At 45.4% G+C, this 21529-nt stretch overlaps 1 protein-coding gene across 7 annotated transcripts in view; it reads left to right on the top strand.

Moving 5' to 3' along the window:
- Positions 1-21529, top strand: part of LOC141575964 (trafficking protein particle complex subunit 9-like) — a 101578-nt gene that overhangs the window by 10913 nt on the left and 69136 nt on the right. For 3 of the 7 annotated variants that reach the window (XM_074357962.1, XM_074357963.1, XM_074357961.1), the window contains exons 5-6: positions 11183-11332; positions 12312-12440. In XM_074357962.1, coding sequence (XP_074214063.1) covers positions 11183-11332; positions 12312-12440 — 279 coding nt within the window. The other 4 variants (XM_074357960.1, XM_074357964.1, XR_012504111.1 and 1 more) reach the window with 4 other exon arrangements.

Here is a 21529-nt window from a genome sequence, read left to right as displayed (position 1 = left end):
TCTCCTTTTGAGAAACAGAGAACTCAAATCTCTGCTCCAACCCTAATTCTTCAGATTTTGATACGTCCTCCAAGGGGTGACACAGCTCTTTGTGGAAAGTTAATGTGACTTTGGTTCTTTCCAGGTAGCACAGAAAAGACTTAAGAGATTTATTGCAGGGAGGGGGCAGGAGGGGGGCAGTATGTCACACTTTCTAGTGTGAGAACTGGAGCAAGGGCTTGGATTTAAATACAGCCTGTGACGTGGCCTCTCTATAATCTTGCACAATGTGATAAACCTCTCTTTTCCTCCGTTTCTTCATGTGTCAAGTTGGAGTGATATTATTTTAGGTTTTCGTGAAACAATATACACATAAGCCAATTGTGTCTCAGTAGAAACCTGACCTGTTAGAGAATCAGGGGTTTCTTCTAAAAAAAAATCTTGTCCATAGCACTCTATGTGTAATTTGAATTTCCTGGAGTGTGTGGGTTGAGACTAAGTTCCATCATGGGACAGGTAGCCCCTGGGTCTGGGGGCCCCAGTTTCCTCCTCCTCCCCAGTTCTCTTCCTCTCAGTCCAGGATGAAGTTCTTGCCATTAGAATTACACAGACTTCTTGTGGATATGGCTTTTAATTTTATTGTTTCACTGGGGAGGGCTGCTGTCGTATTTTCCGTGGTCAGGTTTTGGTGACCTGAAGGCTATGCAATTGGGTATTCCTATTTAAGTATAAGAAAAGAAAGTTACAAATACAAAATTAGACCTAGGGTGGAGGCAGGGGCTCTTGGAAGTGGGGACCATTAGTTTTGTTAGCTTCAGGTGCAGTGGCCTCTGGCCATGAGGAGCCATCCTTGTGCTCTGGAGTTGGAGGGACCAGTGGGCTCGGTGGGAATGTTTATTGAGTGTATCTCATGGACTGTGCATTGTTCTATTTGTACTGTGTGTTCCTTATTTAAGACAGTGAGCTCATTTAATCTCAATAGCCTCTTTAATAAAATTGGACTTTTTATTTTGAGATGTAAAGTAGATGTCCATGTAGTTGTAAGAGATAATATGGAGAGAGCCTATGGACCCTTTGCCCAATTTTCTTTCATGATTCCATCTTGCAAAATTGTAGTACAATTTGTTATTGGCTCACTAACCCTTTGAGGTTTGTTTTATTACTCCCATTTCTATTCATGAATAAACTGGGGTTTAGAGAAGCACACAGGTCTGCCCAGGTCACCCACATGGTTAGTGTAGAGTCAGGTGGAACGTGGGCTAAGGATTTCCAGGCAGTACCATTGTGATGGTCTGTGGCAGGGGCCACATTCACTTGCATGTTTATTCATTCATTCAACAAACATTTATTGAGTAACCTCTGTGGGTCAGATGCTTTCATAGGGTTATCTAATTCTTCAGCAGTACTGAGAATCAGGTAATGTTTTCTTTTTTTAATCTGAGAAATTTAGCTCTGAGAGGTTATAACCCCCCGCAAAGGAAATATAGCTCAAAAAGGAGGGATAGTAAATGTGTACAGTCCCCCACTTTTTATGCAGATTGTACCCTAGGCATTTTACATTTGCAAACTTCCATAATCCAGATATATCCTTGTAAGGCAAGGTTTTTTTTAATTTAAGTATAGTCAAGTTTACAATGTTGTGTCAATTGCAAGGTCTTTTTTTGAATTTTGAATTAAAAAATTAATATTTGATGTGGGGCAATTAGGTTTATTTATTTGTTTCATTTTTTTTTAATGGAGGTAATGGAGATTGAACACAGGACCTCATACATGCTAAGCATGGGCTCTGCCACAGAAATGTACCCTCCTCCCCAAGGCAAGTTTTCTTATCCATTATTCTGCAGCTTAGGAGTTCAAGTAAATTGGAGTTGAAATCCAGATCTTTTGATCCCACTGTGGTTTTTTTCTTTATATTCTGCTGAAGGGGGGTGGGGAAAGCAGTTCCTTTGTTCATTCTTTTATTCAGCATTTTTGAGCACTGACTTTGCATCAGGGCCTGGCAAGATGTTGGAAACGGAAAACGAGAAATGACCCTTTCCTGCAGGGTCTGGAAACCTAGACCAAAAGCTGGGTAATGTGATCTGAGCTACGGTAGCCATGTGCAGACGCTGAGGACAAACTGTACCCCTGGCTTTTCTTGGGCTTGCCTGCCTTACGGCTGCTACACGCCAGGTCACCGCATCCCAGAAGGGCCTGCAGCCCACAGCAGAGTGTGTACCTCAGTCTCCTCTCCCCTCTCAGCAGGGCCTGCAACATGAGCATCCCTACTATGTGCAGTGTGCTGAGGACAACCAGAACCTCCCCGTGGTGGTCCAACCTGTTGGGGATGGTCTCAGAGGAGAATTTCTATTGCATCTATAAGTGAATCTCCTCGGTGAGCCAGATCAGCCCGTGCGGCTCCCAGTGGGCACTCTGTATCCACTACAGGCACCACTACGGGCCCAAGAATGGGTGGAGAGACTTCCAGACCTACCGCAAGGTCATGGGCCTTGTCACCATCACCGACTGCCTCTTGGATAAGACATTCAAGAAGCTCCAGGTGCAGAGGAGCTGTATGGCACCACGCTCTACGACCCTCAGCTCTTTGCCTTTGGGCTGCATGGGGAGGTGGTCAAGCAGCCGCCCACTGATGTGACCTTCAACCTACAAGGACTGCAGGGTGGTGGAGAAGAGGGTGGAGGACATCGAGTCACTCTTCATCATGCTCGTGTCCAAGAGCCTGGACGGGGCCCCCGACAATTCTAGGGACAAGATCCCCCTCCCCTGCATCCCGTTTGAGAACGAGGACTTGGTGGGACTGGACACAGACAGCAGATAAGCCTACCTGGAGGCCCGGCCACCATGGCTGTGTGCTGGGTTGCTTCCCTACATTCAGAAAGGGATTGGCAAGGAGGAGGGCTGTCTTGTAGCCAAGGGGGTAGGGAGGATCAGCCCGCCAGTTTTCAGACATTTAAAAGTGAATACGCCTTTGTTTCAGAGAGATCCTTCTAGGGTTAGTGTGGACACTTACTCTCTCTTTTCAGCCAAGATCCCTGGTGGGACCCCTGGAGTTGCTGTCCAATAGAGTAGCCACAGCCCCTGAGGCTAGGAGCGCTGAGGGTTTCTAAGTTTTGCCTGTTCCCCTTTTCCTCTTTTTTCGTTTTCTATCGGAGCTCCCTGTGAGCGTGTTGTTGGGTCTGAAAATGTGGGCTGTGCACACCCTGCGTTGGAAATAGCGAGATTGCCCTCCGTGCTGCCTCCATCGCTTTAAAAAGCAAAAACTTAACGGTTGCCTTGATTCATGTATTATCTCAGTCATGCTTTTATTTTCTAATGTTTTGGAATTTTTGCTTTGTTAGCATGTCACCTGCTGGTGTTTGATACCTGGTAGAATCCTTGCTTTGAGAAACATGTTTGGTCCTCCTTACATTTGGTGACAAATGAGCCCTTATTAATTTTGTTTGTTTTGAGGAGGTGAGATGCGAATTGATTTAGGCGGCTTCTGAGGGATTTTTTCATGGGTATTTTCACTTGGAAAGTCAAAGTCTGCAGCACCTTGCTTGATTCTGGCTTTTACACAAACGTGCTCGGCACGCGGTTCCTGGCTGTCGCTGTGTGACGTGCGTGACGGCGCTTCCAGGCTGGCGGTCACTGGCAAGGAAGTGGCCGCCTCGGGGTTTAGCAGCTGCAGGGGACGCTGTTGGAGGAAGCAGTCACCGGGTTTTCTTTGCTTTTGCCTTCCCCATGCCATTTACTTTACTTTGTACTTGTAAAGGGGCAGAAGCGGGTCTAAAATCCATGTCATTCTTTTGCTCCCTTTACGAGGCTGGTTTCTCTGAGTATCAGGACAACATGGCCTTCTCCTAAGTAGCTGGCTCACTTGGATCTGGTGGACACAGGGACCGCTAAAGGGGACCGTAGCTTCCTGTCTGCTCCAGCCAGTGGGCATTCAGAGCAGGGTCTGTGGTTTGCCTCAGCAGCCGTGCACGCCTCCCTGCACCAGCCTTTACTTTTAACCCATGTTGGCAGTAAATAGCTGACTCTGTGTCTGTTGCAGCTGACGTCCACCACTGACGGCCGTGTCGTTAGTTTGCGGTAGTGAGACTCCAACACCCCAGTCAGCCGTGAAGGGAGATATTTTGGCCGACCGAGGACCTTGCATTATCACCCCCACCCTGTTCATCTCACCCGGGGTAAGGGTTTGGCCACCACCGTCATGCTGGCCATGAGACCTTGTTTCTCCTTTCATGCTCTGGTCCAAATGTGGACACTTCATCCTTCACTGACTTGGTCTCGCTTGAGACAGGCCAGACTTTCTGAAAGAGTCCATCACATTCTCGGGGGGAACAGAACAGAAGTAAGTGTCGCAAATAGAAGGAGTCTAGGCTGTCCGGGTTGGCAAATGCAGGCTGGGATCTGTGATGGCTGGGCTGTGCCCTGGACACAGGCCTTTCCCTTGGCTCCCGAAAGCCCAGGGGTCGGAGTGAGAACAGCCTTGCCTGGGTTCCTCCATCCTCACCTGCTCACTGGCATGTGTGTCTGCTAACCAGGAGCTCCCCCAGACCTCGGGCCCTTTGAAGTTCAGACCACGGGAGAACACTGAGTCCCTTCTCCTGGGCCTCCTTTGTGAGAATCCAGTGCTTTCTGAGGTGACCAGTGGCAGGAGATGCCTCCCCCTCCAGGGAGCACCCTTCAGAGGACTGTGACTCACTGCACCATGCTGTGAGCTTGCAGAGTTTCGGCCGTGGTCCCTGCAGGACCAGACTTGAGATGGGCTTAACGACGGAAATGACAGGACCGATTCCAGGGCAGGGCTGGGGGGAGGCAACAGGGGAAATTGAATGTGACCTCAAACACCTATGTGGGTGCTGGGGCTGTTACTAAAATGGGAACCCGGGAGTTACCTGCAAGGGGTTGAATTCCATAGTAAATGGTGGACATGAGGCATTTTAAGATGCCAGTTGTCATCCGAGTTATGAATTCAAAGAGGCACTCCGGTCTATGAGACTGGGGCTCAGGTGAAGGAGCCAGACTAGAGATACACATTGGGAGTCGTCATTCTTAGCTGGTGTTCACAGCCTTGCATGTGGATGGGCTCACTTCGAGAGGTACAGACTGAGGCTGAGGGAGGGCAGGACTGTGCCTGGTCTGGAGAAAAGCCCAGACCATGCTGCCTTGGTGTGTCAGTCAACAGCGTTTGAGAATTTCAGAGCAATGTCCCTTATCCTCAAGGGGCTGGGGAGGGGGGTGGTGCCGCCCAGGAAGAAATCAGAAGGGAGGGTCGTGTACATATGTGCATCTCAGGAAGATGCAGAAGCCGCAAGATCTGGGAGGGACACCTCCTCAGAAGCTGGAAATGCAGTGGGGAGTGGGGTGTAGGTAGTCACACTCACCTGTGAGGGAGGGAGGGAGGCCTGGGGAGCCCCCACCCCAGCAGACTCGCTTTCCGCTTTCCGCATACAAAAGGCGACCAGACAGAGAATCTGAGGTGAGAGGGGATAGGGATTGGGAGGGGAGCCAACCTGGAGAATGGTGGTTGGGCAGTTCTGTAATATTCTCCCTGCCAAGTAGACTTAAAAAAAAAAACTAAACTCGTAAGAACACGGATAGTGACAAGGGAGGAGGCAGTTCTTTTTCTGGCCTTCTAAGGGTAACGCATGTATCCAGGGATACACAGAAGAATCGGGCAGTCTGTCCCGGGGACTTGATCCTTACTGGGGGAACAGTGCAAGTTTAAATGGGGAGAAGGGCAGCAGAGGGAAACTAGCCAGGCCCCGTGTCAGGTACCAGTCGGCTGCCCTACTTGCATTTTGCATTCACATCCATGCCTCCCAGGAGGGCGGTGGCAGCCCCCTTTTGCAGATTGGCAAGCCTTCTCAGAGGGATTAAGGTATTGGTCCATTTAGCGGCTAGTAAATGCTGTAGCAGTATTCAAGCAGGGCCTTGTCAGACTTGAAGGGAGGGTTTTTTCTAGTAATTTCGGTACCTCCCTGTTGTACTTGGAATGGTGAAGTGGGTCAGTTTTGGAGCCTTTCAGAAAAAGTATGATTTAAGTGCTTCAGGACTGTTTCACAAAGCTCAGTGTTCTTTGATGGTTTGGAAGCACCGCAGTGCTTTACGCCCCACAGATGTAAGTTCTTAGTCCTTTGACAATGATGTGGTTTCAAATGACGTACAGGTGCAAAACCAGACTTAGCAGCTTCTGAAGGGAAACTCTCCAGTTCTCCCTTGATTGGCTTTCTTCCGCGGGATGTAACTCTACTGCAGCGTAGGCCTGAGCTTTCCGTATGGAGTGAGGATTTTGTATCCAATGTTAGCATAAACTGATCAGATGGAGAAAATCGACGTTGCCAGTTTATTTTTGGGTTTCATTAGACAAGATGCACTATCAGTTAATGGCCCAAATAGCATATGAAATTTAGTACAGAACTTTGCATTTCTTACTTTCTACTTATAGCTGTCTTCGAACTTTAGGTTGTCTGCTTTGGAACATCAGCTCCACCACCAGGGCGCCTGTCAGTGTGTTGGTGTGATTGCATTTACACAGTGCATGTAATCTTGGGTTTCTTGGCCCCAAATGCTCCAGTGCAGAATCAAGGGCTGTAGTCATCACTTAGTCATGCAAATACTTCTAAAACTATATGTTGCCAAAAAAAAAAAAAAAAAAGGAGACAGAGAGAAATTACCTTTATCAAATTCCTTTGAATTCTAACTGCAAACTGTTGTTGAGCAGCTGCGGTTTCCTTTGCATATGAGTATATACATTTCTTTGCATGTAACTTGGTTTTTGGACTAGAACACCAATCTCTGGCTTTCCACAAGCCACAAAAATAGTAGCCAAATTGCACACATATGAAATATTTTATTCTTTTTTCTGAGAAAGACTCCTTGAATTTGGAACTTGGGGTGTGATTTTTGCTTTTTGCTTCTCCCACCCCTCTTATCATCCCTCACTCCTTCCCTCGTGGCCTTCAAGAGTTCGTGTTCTCAAAGGAGCAGGTGGACAAACACCCAGTTGGTCATTATGCAATGCTGCTGTAGAGGGAGCCCAGCCAAGAGCTAAAGGACATTATCAGAGAGGACTTCCTAGAGGAAATGGACTCTACATTCAGTTGTGAGGACAGAGTAAGAATCAGCCAGGAGAAGGGGTCAAGAGGGTGGCTTAGGTGGCAGGAGCAGACCGGGTAGAAGCCTGGAGGCTTGTGGGTGGGGACTCGGGGAGAGTGCCCTGTGCAGTCCAGGGTGGAGGGTGCCCCTGCTGGGGAGGACACTGGAGAGGGCCTGGGGTGGAGGACATTGGAGGAGCTTGTTTTTTACTAGAACTGACAGAGGAGGTAGTGAAGTTGTCAGCAGGAAGTGACCCTCAGGAGAGGTACTCCTGATTTTGCTTCTGATATTCTACAGAAAGTTGGGGTCGGGACCGGTGAGAGCAGGTCTGTCTGTCCCTTTGAGTCCCACCCCTTCATTCATTTATTCATAGCACGGGTACTTCTAAGTGTCTAGGGGAGAGGGGTGAAGCGACAGTAGTAAGCAAAATGTACTTGCTTCTTGCGAGATTAGCAGTGTCAGAAGTTGATTTAGCTTGGAATGTTCTAGGAACACAGCAGGGAAACCTAAACCAAAGTGCGGGGATTGGAGGCAGGGAAGGTTTCCTTGAGAAACAGAATCAGAATGAGCCTGGAGGCAGGTGGGAAGTAGCTAGGCATCAGGTCAGGGGGCCCCTGAGGTCACTGGGGACCTGGGTACTGCGGTGAGGCTGGGCGATGAGAGGCAGGGGCGGGGGTGGGGCCAGAACTGTACCAGAGAACCTCCGAAGTGTTTCAGTGGAGGAGTGATGTAATCAAATTTGTGCTTTGGGAAAGCTGCCCCTACTCTCTCTTTCTCTCTCTCGCTCTCGCTCTCGCTCTCGCTATTGCTCTCTTTAGTGTGTGTGTGTGTGTGTGTGTGTGTGTGTGTGTGTAGCGGGGAGGAGGGGGTGGGTGCCACTGAGTGGGACGGTCATTAGAAGACCACTCACAGGCTGGGAGGCGACCAGTGGGAGAGGGGCGTCAGGGCTGCGTGGGGACAACAGGGACAGTGTGGATGTAATATTTCCTTATGTTATGGAAATGACAGGCCAGCCAAGAAACAAGCACCATTCGGAGGGTTGGAGTACTCAGATGTATTACGCCGGCGGGCTCAGAAGGGCTTCTGCTCCGAAGCTCTGAGCGCCCCCAAGACGTGCACATGAGGTTTTATAGGGTTAATTACAAGTATGGGCTATTAGCCAATAAGGCTCAAACAACAAAAAGCAAGGAATCAGTACACTAGAGCTTATCAATTCGGAACAGATCACGTTACTGACACTTGTTGAGCTTGGATTTACGAGTTAGCTTGTTAGCCCAGTAAACTGACACTAAACTTCAGATTTACGAGTTAGCCCGGCAGAACTTAGATCAGTAAACCGACACTTATCACACTTAGATTTGTGACTTAGCTCGTTAGCCCAGCTGGGCTTTTCCTTCACACTTATGGGGAGGGCTTGTTAGCGGGGCCACACTCGCGGTGCCTTGTGGCTGGAAGAAAGCAGATGGTGGCAGCCAGGCTGACTTTCCTCTTCTTTCCTTCCCTGCCTTGTGTGATGGTCTTAGCTCAGCCAATATTTGGAACAGAAGAGCTAAATTCCAGGGTAGCCCAGGACTTTTTGAGCTCGTTCAAGTGAGATCTGATAGGATTAAGTTTGTATTGAGATCTGCAGGTTCACTTAGCTAGAAATTCACCATCTTTTGCATTTCCATAGGGGTTTTTATTCTTGATAAAGATTGCTTTCTTGGTGAAAGGAAATTGAATATAGCTGCTGTTTTTCTCAAAAATATCTTTAAAGAAATTTAATATTCAAAAGAATAGGAATATTCTGAAATGATAAAGTAAGGCTTCGGTGTAGTTTCTTTGGTTTCAGAGTTGACACGGAATTAGAGCCTTTGCATTACTTAATAGCACATCCTTATCAGTATTTAAAGAGCTGTTAGTGAGTGCCCCAGGCCCCAGCTCTCAAAGCATCATTAAAGCTTGCTCTGAAATTGTGAATTTGTAAAGATCTTTTTTGCAGAATCCAAACAGTTGGTTTATAATATGCAGCATAGCTCTTTTTATAAAAAAAATAGGTTAAAAGTTAAGAAAGTAGAAGATAGATATTAAAGCTGAAACATAAACATTCTTGTGCTAATGTTGCAACTGGAAATTTTGAAAAGAAAAATCCTTCTGTAATATCATCTACATGAAATACTTATATGTCTATCACATTTGAAAAATATCTACGCAGTGTTTTTCGAAGTCAGGACAATTCCAGCTCAGATACTGACAGTGATGGTTGCTGGTTTTCAATTGTAGAGTCTAAATTTGCCTTCTTTGCTTTTTTTTTTTTTTTTGTACTGAGAGGGTTGAGTAGTGCTTTGCCAGCATGCTTTCGGGGCAGTTTTGGGGCAGACATCTCGTGCACCATCAGTGAGATATTTCTGTGCATTTTACTTTCTGGACATCACCAGGGCGCATGTGGAAACATGAGGGGGTTTGTGCCTGCAGGACGTGATGCTTCAGGACTCCCTGGTCCATCACCATTTATTCTGAAGCTGCTCCTGTCAGTGAATGATTTTCTGTGGCTTGGAGGTAAGGTGGTCTGATGCAGATGATCAGATGTGTAGTTAAAGTGCTGTTACTTGAAATAAGAGAAAACCTTGAAACACAGCTCTAAAAATACAGGATGAGGGAGGAGAATTGGCTGAGCTGCTTGCAGTGGGGAGTCTTCTCAGGTGACTCCCTCACCGTGATTCCTGCCAATATCCGCCCCAGCCCTGCACGGCAGTCCTGCCGAAGCAAGCATGCCCTTTGCTCAGAAATGGGCTGAATTTCCTTGTGCCTCTGTGTGTTGGCTTTTTTAAAGCACATCTTGCCCTTTGCTTTGAATGAAATTCTTGTTAGGAACCTCTCACACTCATTCTTCCAGACCTTGTCCATATGTAGCGGCTGAGTGGATGAACAGAATACAATATCTCCATGTAGTGGAATATTATTCAGACATAAGAATGAATAAAAAAGAAAAAAAGGGGGGGAGATGAAAAAGGCCACTTGCTCTTGGAAGTCCACCCTGAAGGCTCAACCCGCCCTTTTCCCTTTGAAACCCCACCCCTTATACTCCTCTCTATTTGATAGTATTTATCACCTTCTAATAAACTATAACCTTTAAAAAAATAAGTTGGTAATACCACTTTGAAATGGATGACCGTTAATAACAGCATGTTAAGTAAAAGGAACCAGACACAAAAGGCCACATATTGTTGATTTTAGTGATCTGAAATGTCCAGAATAGGCACATGCAGAGGCAGAGGGCAGATGATGCTTGCGAGGGGCTGGCTGGACAGGGGGATGGGGAGTGACTGCTAATGGACAGGGGATTTCTTTTGGGGTGATGGAGTGTTCTGGAGATAGATGATGCTAAGGGCTGCACAACCATGAATATAGAGAAAGCTGCTGAATCGTACCCCTTTAAGTGGGTGAGTTTTATTATATGTGAATTATATCTCAATTATAAAACACTGGAAAAAAAAAAAAACTCAAAGGACAGCCTCTCCTGCGCCTGCCCCGCAGTGGGGTCTGCCAGTCTCCCTCTGTGTTTGAGGTGCTTGTGACACGGTTTTCTCCTGCAGGGACTGTCTCCTGGAGGTGGGAGCGGGAGGCACGGTCCATGTGTCTCCATCATCTAGCGTGTTGTAGATGTTCCCTAAGTGCTTGTTAATAAATGCCCTGGGAGTAAGGACTAAATGGGGCTCTTTGCTGAAAGAAGCTGTCAGCTCAGAGGGCCTGCCGGCCAGTTAGGATAAATACGGGTCAGAGTGAAGTAACAAAATTCTCTGATAGAAGTTTAACAACGAGCTGTAGTACACACTAAGTAGAAGAGATTCTTGAATGGACTTACATTTCCTAATTTGGCTTCTTAAAGAATAGAGAGAAATAAAAGTGGGAAAGAGAAGAAATCAATGCAAAAGAAAAGAGAAAACATGTAAAAATAATTAAGCTGAATGAGAAAAGGAAATGATGGGAGCTTGAGTATGTTGTATTGAAAGAGAAGTCTGTAAATCCTCGTGACTGATGGCTGGAGGGTAGCTGTGAGATTGGGCACTTCTCCAGGATGAGAACACACCCGGGACCCTGACCCACAGGGTGGTGACGGGCTGTCAGCTTCCTGCAGAGAACGGTGTCCTGTGTTCTTGGCCTCTCACCTGCAGTCCATTTGAAAGGTACAGTGGAGCTTCCCGGGGGCTCCACGACGTGCGACACCACAGCAGACGGAGGGCAGAAGTGCTTGCGGGGACCCGGCTCACTTGTGTTGAGCCAGACGGTAAGGAAATTTGTAGAACTGTAAAACGATGCCACTCTTCTGGTGTTTTGTTTTGGAAAATAGTTATCCTTCATAAAAATTTAACATTTAATGGGCTTATTATTTTAATAAGAATGAATACATAAAGTTTTAAATCCTTCTCTATTTTTCTTCATTTTTTTTAATGGAGGTACTGGGGATTGAACCCAGGACCTCTTGCATGCTAAGCATGTGCTCTATCCCTGAGCCATATCCCTCTTCCCTAGTTTTACTTTTGAATATGGTAAGTATCTGTAAGTGTAACCTGCACACACACACAGAAGCACTCTTTGAGATCCTCAGTGATTTTTCAGAGTGTCAGGGAGATCTAAGACCAAAAAGTTGAGGCCCGCAGAGCTAAAGAATACAGATGAAGACTGTAGCCCAGCTTGTCAGGCGTGTGGCTGCGTAAGGTTCTCAGGGTGGAACTGGCAGTGAGAGGAGAGCAAAAGGTTGTAGCTACTAACTGTGGCCACCTTTGAGAAGGAGGCAGGCCAGTTAGATATTTATTCCAGGTGGGGCAGGTGAATTTAGGGTGAAGGAGGTGGAAAAGAATTCTGGTCCTGCTTCAGGTGGTATTATTTAAAAACACTTTCATTTCGGGGTCATTCCTGCTCAATCCATCTCTCTGCAGGGGCAGCATCTGGCCCAGAGCCTGCCACAGAGCGCACATTAGATTCTTGGTTAAATGAATGGCCTGTTTCACATGTGGGCTCAGTCCCTCAGTGGAACCCTGAGCATCGTGAGATTCTTCCGTGTTGCCAGCCTTGACACGTGCATGCAGAGCAGAAAAGTTGGCATGTTCCTGTTTGTAACAAAACCAGAGATCTGTGGGTTTGATCTTTGGGGGAAAAATTGGCATTTCCACGTAATCAGACTGTCCAAATAATTCTTAGTCACTGCAGACTGAGATGAGGATGGGCCGTAATTTTGTTCATTGTACTTTCATTTTAACGCCCAGCTGAGCCTGAGGTGCTGTGTTCGGCCTCTGTCATCTGTCATTATCCTGCTGAGACTTGTTGCCAAGCTGGGGCTCAGAGGTTCCAGGGCAGCTCACTTCCTGCCGAGGCAACCAACAGACACCGCCCAGGTAAGCTTTGCCCGTGCCTCTGTCCTGGGCTCGTTGTCAGTCCTTCAGCAAGCAGGAGTAATTTGTTATTGTCCCCTCTGAGTTAAGCTTGACTAATGTTTAAATAAAGTATAAAATCCGTTGCGTCAAGAATCCTACGCATGAGATATTTTCTTCTGATTTTACTGAATATGCATCGATCTTATTGAGTCTTATTGAATGATAATAATGGATTACAGTCATTGGTTGATTTCTGGAACAGATACATAACATTTCATGGTAGATCGACCTTGAACTTCTGGGTTATTTTCATCCTGTGTATTTGCTGATGTTAATCCCAGATGTCAGTTTTAACAGCTGATTCAAGGACTGGGGGCTGCTGCTTTTTTTCCTGGTTGACTAATTTCTCTTACTGAGTGAAGTTAGATTTGGTTATGTTCATTAGCAGCTGCAGACACCAAAGAGTTTTTTTTCAGGAGATGACCTGCAAATGATAGCTGAATGACTTTGACCCTTTGGGCCCCTAATGAATGAAATTGCCTTAAAAGGTTCAGGACATAGCTGTCATATCGCACAGGTTGCAAAGGTAATAACAGAATGCGGAGATCCAGGTGAGACACAGAGCTGCTAGGTGATTTTTAATCCATGAGTTTTTATTTATTTTTTTTATGGATTATTCCCTCCAAGGAGAAAGCCTCTGGTAGTAGATGTGTATTAGATGAGGAAATGCCTTAAATTTCCTTTTCCCTGATTTATTCCATCCCCCACCACCAACAAGTGGTGCAGAGAACATTTATAAACCACCACTGAAGCTGCGCGGTCTGAACCTGGGTGCACTTTTTGTACCCAATGAATCTGATGGTTCTTGAAGATAGGTTCATCATTCTTCCTCAGACCATTCTAGTGGTTTCAGTGGGGTCTCAGCTACTGGAGAGGGAAGAGGCAGCCTGAGATGTGATAGAGGAGAGCAGGTCTAGATGTCTCTGTTCCCCCTTTCCTGGGCTTGATACTGAGCTGAGGTCCCTCCCGTCAGTGTTCCCCCCACTGTGTTTATCCCTTGCCATATTCTCTGCTGTCTCTGGGAGGACATTCCAGCTTTCTAAGCCCCCGGTCCTCTGCTCCCTCTCTCTGGGAGTGTCTGTTGCTGTGGGTGGCTTTGTTTTGTTGTCACCCTGCAATGTGAAGAGTCCTCATGTGCTGAGGCCGTTCTACTCATGTGGGCAGTGAGGCAGAGTCATGTTTCTTTTTCCCCCTTGCTGAGTGTACGTGAAAAAGGTTTAAGCCTGAAAAAGGCTCTGTCTGCAGAAATGTCTTTATTTAGTTTTGCATGGAGTAAAAACCTTGAGAGCTTTTTAATCATTGAAGACAGTCTGTGGGGAAACAGTGAAGCCCAGGTGAGACCTGGAAGAGCCGCACTTCCGTCACTGCCACGGGTGGTGACTTCACCCCCCTTCAGGTAGTAAAGGGCCCAGACCTGTGAACGGAGGTGACATCATGAATACATATGTGTATCCGCTGCTTCACCTTGGGTGTTACTTTCAAGCTGTGGCAGTTTGTGGCGGCAGCCTCATCCTACATCAGGAATTTATGAGGAAGACCAGACAGACTTGATTAGTGCAGTATGAATTTTTCATGAAATTAATGTCATTCTAGTAAGATAGGGACTAGTTAAAGTGTCCTAAGCAGACAACCTTGAAGATTATTTACATAGAATGTGTATTTTTACAACTCAGAATTCGTATTGCCATGTAACCATCCACTAGAACTTTTAAATTTGAAGGAATCTGACCAGAACCATTAATTTAGAAAATTCAACACTAAATATTTTCAGGCAATAACCTTATATCTTTTGTGATTGAAGAAAATTTTGATCTTTCTTCTGTAATCTTAATAGGTTTTAAAATATCAAAACATTGATTTGACATGTCACTTTTTAAATAGAGAGAATAAAGTTCAAGCTGTTTTAATATGTAACTAAATATTTTTGTATTTCAGCAAACTGGTGTGATTTCCTGACTCTTTGGGAAGTATTTTGCAAGACACTTAGATTACCTACTGTTGGAAAAATGCAGAAGTGACTTTTATGAATATAGGACTAGTACAGATCTGTTGGTTTTTGATATAGTGCAAGACATGAGGACTAGGAGAGCTTTGCTGCTGATTGCCAGAAGAACAGATGCTGGGTCTCAGCCTCCCCTCCTGTAAAATAAAGAGGCTTACCTAGATTCTTTCCACTACTGTTTCCATGAGCCTATGTCTTTTGTTTATATTCAGGAGTATTATCAATTTCAGATTAAATGCTGAATACCACTCCCTTTCCCGAAGCAGAATTCAGTGTGTGCTAAATAAGCATTTAGTTATCTGATTCTTCTTTCTTTTTCTTAAATTTTATTTTACTGAGTTATAATCATTTACAATGTTGTGTCAATTTCCAGTGTAGAGCACAATTTTTCAGTTATACATGAACATGCATATATTCATTGTCACATTCTCTTTCATTGTGAGCTACCACAAGATCTTGTATATATTTCCCTGTACAATACAGTATGTTCTTGTTTATCTATTCTATATATACCTGTCAGTATCTACAAATTTCAAACTCCCCGTCTATACCTTCCCACCCCCCTCCTCCCTGGCAACCAGAAATTTGCATTCTTTGTTTATGAGTCTGTTTCTGTTTTGTATTTACATTCATTTGTTCTTTTCTTTTCATTTTAGATTCCACATATGGGTGATCTCATATGGTATTTTTCTGTCTCTTTCTGGATTACTTCGCTTAGAATGACATTCTCCAGGAACATCCATATTGCTGCAAATGACATTATGTTGTCATATTTATGACTGAATAGTATTCCATTGTATAAATATACCACATCTTCTTTATCCACTCATATGTTGATGGGCATTTAGTCTGCTTCCCTGTCTGGGCTATTGTAAATAGTGCTGCTATGAACATTGGGGTGCAAGCGTCTTTTCGAAGTAGGGTTCCTTCCGGATATATGCCCAGGAGTGGGATTCCTGGGTCATATGGTAAGTCGATTCCTAGTCTTTTGAGGAATCTCCACACTGTTTTCCACACTGGCTGCACAAATCTGCATTCCCACCAGCAGTGTACGAGGATTCCCTTTTCTCCACAGCCTCTCCAACATTTGTCATTTGTGGACTTTTGAATGATGGCCATTCTGGCTGGTGTGAGGTGATACCTCATTGTAGTTTTGATTTGCATTTCTCTGATAATTAGTGAAATTGAGCATTTTTTCATGTGTCTAACGATCATTCGTATTTATTCTTTGGAGAATTGATTGTTTATGTCTTCTGCCGATTTTTGGATTTTTTTTTTTATATTAAACCTTATGAGCTGCTTATATATTCTGGAGATCAAGCCTTTGTCGGTTTCATCATTGCAAAAAGTTTCTCCCATTCCGTAGGTTTTCATTTTGTTTTGCTTATGCTTTCCTTTGCTGTGCAGAAGCTTGTGCATTTAATTAGGTCCCATTTGTTTATTCTTGCTTTTATTTCTATTGCTTGGGTAGACTGCCCTAGGAGAACATTTTTGAGATGTATGTCAGACAATGCATTGCCTAGATTTTCTTCTAGGAGGTTTATTGTATCTTGTCTTATGTTTAAGTCTTTGATCCATTTTGAGATTATTTTTGTGTATGGTGTAAGGGAGTGTTCTATTCTAGCTTCATTGCTTTACATGCTGTTGTCCAGTATTCACAACAACATTTGCTGAAGAGGCTGTCTTTTTTCCATTGTACTTTCTTGCCTCCGTTGTCAAAGATTAGTTAATAAAAAGTGTGTGGGTTCATTTCTGGGCTCTCTATTCTGTTCCATTGGTCCATATGTCTGTTTTTGTACCAATACCATGCTGTTTTGATTACTGTAGCTCTATAGTATTGTCTGAAGTCTAGGAGGGTTGTTCCTCCAGCTTCTTTCTTTTTCTTCAGTGATGCTTTGTCAATTCTAGGTCTTTTATGGTTCCATATAAATTTTATTAAGATTTGTTGTAGTTCTGTGAAATATGTCCTGGGTAATTTGATAGGGATTTCATTAAATCTGTAGATTGCCTTGGGCAGTGTGACCATTTTAACAATACTGATTCTTTGAATCCAGGAACATGGGATATCTTTTGTTTTTATTTATTTTAGGCTCTATTGGGCTTAACATTCCTTGATTGTTTTTCCCCAATCCTATAGCAGTTAGGTAGCCTTGATGTGTCATCATTGCTTGGCTTATTTGACTAGATTGGGAGAGGAATGTAAATTTTAGCTTTCCATTGTTTTAATAAGACTTTCCCCAATAGATTTATCAGCAAGTCAGCAATATAAAGTTGTATCTTAGCTGTCTGACCATCAGGGCCTCGACAATCAAGGATCAGACTGCTACATTTTAATCCCTGGGTTCTCCCTAGACCCACAACATCAATATTTGTTGGCTGTGTTGGCCATCGACTCGGCAGTGAGTAAAATTAATGATAGAAATGTCCGCTCCAGAATCAGTTAAGCCTCTGAAAGATTTTTCTTGTGTTTTCACATTACAGACAGGATGTGAATCCAGAATCTTTTTGGTTAAAAACACCCTCACCTTTCCTGTCCTTCCAAACCCTTCGTTTCCTCGCACACTGTTGCTGACTCCTGCAGGGTAGTGTGGCAGCAGCGGCAGCTGAGCAGTTTTATTTCCTTTTTCTGCTTCTCATGGCTTTATAGATGACATCATGACCTTAATTTCTCCTGTATAGTCACTATCTGTCACCCCAGTATGAACCCGGACACCTTGAGAAGTTAAATTAGATCTTCCTAATAACAGGCCCACTGTCCCAGGAGGAAGAGGTCTATACATTTCTGTTTCTATTAATGATGGTTCCTCTCCTGGCATAAGAATAAGTGAATTTAAACAGGGGATATTGATGGAGGCACTCCCTGCGGTTGCTGGGAATAATTCCATGACATTGTGCTGTAATCTTTGTTTGCACTGGCATTTACAGGGAACGCTCCCTTTTGTCATGGGGCTGGGAGCAAGCCCCTTTTGAAGCTTTCCTGAAGCATTGTCCCATCCTTATGCAACACAGACCTACAGTGATTTGCCCAGTGATTTACTTTTTCACATCTTGGACAGACTCCAGGAGATTTTTCCTTTTTATTTCTTGTAAAATTTTCTGGTGCAGCCTTTTATTTTGCATTTCTTCATTCCTTTTTTGTATCAACAATTTTTCCACAATTAAAACATTTGCCTTGAAAAGTTTTTCCTAATTTCAATCTTGCCATGGCTTACAACATCATATTGGCCGTAAAACTTTCTATTCCCACTCTCTGGCACAATTTTATATATTCAGCCAATGGAGCCTTCCCTTTAAAGGGACCGATAGCCTTTTTGCAGTCCTCCTTAGCATTTTCATAAGCAAGAAGTTGAAGAATTGTATTCGCAGACTCCAGGCTTGTCTGAGTGGGAGATGGGATCAAGATGACCAGAGCAGAGTATACTGGGCAGGTCCCATACACCTGCCTCTGTCACTGCCATACCCCCAGACCCCTGACCTCACCACGCAAGCCTCCTAGGAGCAAGGAAAGGGCTGTGGGGCTACCCAGGTGGGATCTGAGTGTTCGCACGGCCTCGGTAAGCCTGCCCTGGGGCTCCCTGTGTTACCTTTGGGTCCCTCTGGCCAAAAGGCCAGAGGCGCCCGGGGTGAGGATTCACCCAGTGTCAGCACCGATGATACAGTCCCTTGTTGCAAGCATTCCACAGGCCGCGCCTCGGGTGTTGAGATGCAGCAGAACATCTCTGAGTTGCGCTGAGTTGACCACCCAAGTGAGCTGAGTAGGGGGCTCCTCTACAAAGTCGGTGTCTTGGAACTTGGAACTAGGTTCCAAGCTCTGTTGAGCTCTATTGTGAGGTCACTTCCTGGGGTCCCCTTCCCCAAGCTTCCTCCTGACACAAAGCTCCCCAAGGGCATTTCTGGGCTGCCGATGGCTCACTTCCCACCCCATGCCGTGTCCACACACAGTGACACCAACTCAGCTCAGCCCTTAGCCCTGGGGAGACCTGGATGCAGCCAGGACACCAGCTCTGGACACACCTCTGAGGACACAGCTGGGTTCAGACCCGGCTCCCCCATCAGCAGTGCTGTCACCCTGGACAAGCCACGAGCCTTTCAGTGTCTCCCCAGTCCCCCATCAGTGCAGAGCGCATCATTCAGGCCCCTGATTCCTAGGTAAGCCATAAGTCCATAGACACATAAATGTCCACTGCATATGTCACCCCCATGGGCTGGGATCACAGGGAGCTCGTGCACAGACCTAGCAAATGAAGGATACCACACAGGGTTGGCAAAGTGCAGAGCACAACCTACACAGGCTGGGGTCTGCCCTGAGGAATGGGGAAAGTCACACTTCTTGCTGCCTGCTTCCCAGCTCCCTGTCCCCAGATTGAAATTAAATACAATTCTGAAATTGTCCACTCTGGCATACAACCTCCTAAGTCATTCTGTCATGTTCAGATTTAGGCTCAGTGTCTCATCTGGGCCTCTAGGGTGAGCTGCCCCACAGTGTCTCCCTGCTTGCTTGCCTTCTGGTCACACGTCCTTGTGTGATCCCCACACCCTCCCCTGCAGGGTGGGTGGACATTGGGACCAGGTTCTGACATGTAGACTGACTTGTGGAAACGTGCATGACTTCCACACATTCCCAGCTCCAGCGTTCATTCTTTCTCTGTCTCTCAGTGCTTCTCTGTCTGTTTTGTCTCTGTTTCTCTCTCTCCCTCTGCCTCTCTGTGTTTCAGCCTGTCTGTCTCTTTCCTGTATGTATGTGTGCATATGTTTACGTGTATATGTGTGTTTTCATGTGTGTGTATTGTTAGGACCCAGGGCAGATCACTTCTGAAAATGCCTTGATGACATATTATATGGTATTCATGTTACTGAAGAAAAAAAAAATCTTTGAAAGTTGGGCAAACACTTTGGTGGGATCAGCTCTAAGGATCAGTACCGCTGGGGAAGGGATGCACCTGTGGCCCTTTGATGCGTCCTGCACACTGTTCCCATGGAGAGGAGCGTCTGTTCGCTCTTCCCTCCAGGGGACCTGCTGGGGCCTCTGCCTCCTCACGTTGTCACCAGGCTAAAGACCTGCCAGTGCGATGGTGACCAGTGCTGCCGCCACAGTGTGTCCATCTGCCTGTGTCCTCACCTGAGAGGTTGAGCATCTCGAGCACACTGGCCACCTGCACTGCCTCTCATTAGAACTGCCTGTGTGTGTTCTGTTTCTTTTTAGAACACTGGGTTTCATGAGGTTTTTGGCCCACAGGGATATGAAATCTTTCTCTGACCTTGGGTCATGAGGAAAGCTTTTTCCACGTTGTGGTTTGGCTTTCCAGCTGTCTTTCCTGGCCTTTGTTTGTTTTTTGGTTTTGTTTGATTTGTTTCACCACAGAAAGAGCTAAGCATCTCCCTTTTGGCTTTGGTTTCATAATTAGAACAGCAGTGCCTACCCCCAGATGATGCACAGAGTTATTAAAAGGGCTTTATTTTGTACATATCATCTTTAATCCATCTGGATTTTTCCTTTCAAAATGCAAACATGCTAATTCATGTAAACACACACAAAAAAAATCACCAGTCCCCTCTTGAGGTATGTGAGCACACACAAAAATCCACCTTTTATATGATTTCATTAACAGGGAACCTCTAGGATAGGTAAAGACACAGAAAGAGAAAGGGGATTGGGGTTTTTCACGGGCTGGGGGAGGGAGGACGTGGGCTGTGCTTTGAATACAAGTTTTTACTTTGAGGAAGGAAATAGTCTGAAACAAAACAGTGGTGTTGGTCTCACAGCATTATGAGTGCACTTAATGCTCCTGAATTGCAGAATTTTAAATGGAAAAGGCTAAACTTTATTCTTGTAAACTTAAAACATATAACTAGATGTTACTCTAATAGAAAAGATCAAACCTGACTCCATAGTAGATCTGTTCTTTTGTCTTTAACCCTGTGCCCTGTCTTCTAGGCTCAGTCTTGCTGGCTCTGAACCTTTTGTAAAACAATGTTGCCTTTAGCCACTCTGGTAAATGAAAGAGCTTGTTCTCAAGGCTCTGACCTTTAAGCATATTAACACTTTTGCACTGATATAAAGACAATAAGTTGCCGAATAGAAAATAACTTGTTTTGCTAGAGATTTTGCAGGGGCACTATGGCCTGACCCACATGGACAGCTATAGACCAAAAAAATGGTAGACTAAGTCCTGCAGAACCATCTTCCCCATGTCAGACTTCAGGTTCCTTTTCTATTGAAAAGGGGAGGGGCTGTGGTTCGTTGCTGCAAACTTCTTGGTGTAGGATTTCTTTGTTCTTGGAATCCTTTGCAGTGGTCCACGTGGGTCGGATCATGGTATCCCTGTAAAACCTAGAAGAAAGCAAAGGTTATGTTCTATCCTGCAACTTGTTATCTTTATAGAAGGGCAAAAGTGTTAATATCCTTAAAGGTCAGAGCCTTGAGACTAGGCTCTCATGCATATTTCAGGCTAAAGGCAACATTGTTTTACAAAAGGTGCAGAGCTAGCAAGAATAAGCCTAGATAACAGAAGACAGGCTTAAAGGAAAAGGAACAGATCTAATATGGATTCAGATCTGTTCTTTTCTATTACAGTGCCTTTTGGTGAGAGGTAAGAGGATGTTTACAGGTGGGTCCTCCTCTGCCCCAGGCTGGGGTTCAGGCAGGAGTCCTTCCAGGTTCGCCATGAATGTGGACTTGATCTCCTGCAGAGAAAGTAACAATTATTGGTGATTAAAATTGCAGTCAAAGTCCCTTCAATTGCCTGTAAACCATGCCATGGCAAGGGACATCTCATAGGCCAGTCAACAGTCAGTCTCCGCTGATGCAAGGGACCAGCAACATGGCGGGTTCCAAGGTGGCCTGGCCAGCGAAGCCGCCTGCTTTGTTCTCCAGCCTTGGCTTCGTAACATGAACACTTTAAAAGCTCCCATCCCCCTTCCCTTTTGCCAAGTGTGAATGAACAAGGTCCCTGTACCCACATGGGCTGAGCCCACGCCATGCACACAGCCCTGTGCACACAGCCAACTGCCTGCTCTCCATCTCTGGACTTAGCTGCACCCTCCAAAC

Source organism: Camelus bactrianus, chromosome 35 (assembly GCF_048773025.1).
Source record: "Camelus bactrianus isolate YW-2024 breed Bactrian camel chromosome 35, ASM4877302v1, whole genome shotgun sequence".
NCBI lineage: Eukaryota > Metazoa > Chordata > Mammalia > Artiodactyla > Camelidae > Camelus > Camelus bactrianus.
This window is presented reverse-complemented; position numbering and strand designations above follow the sequence as displayed.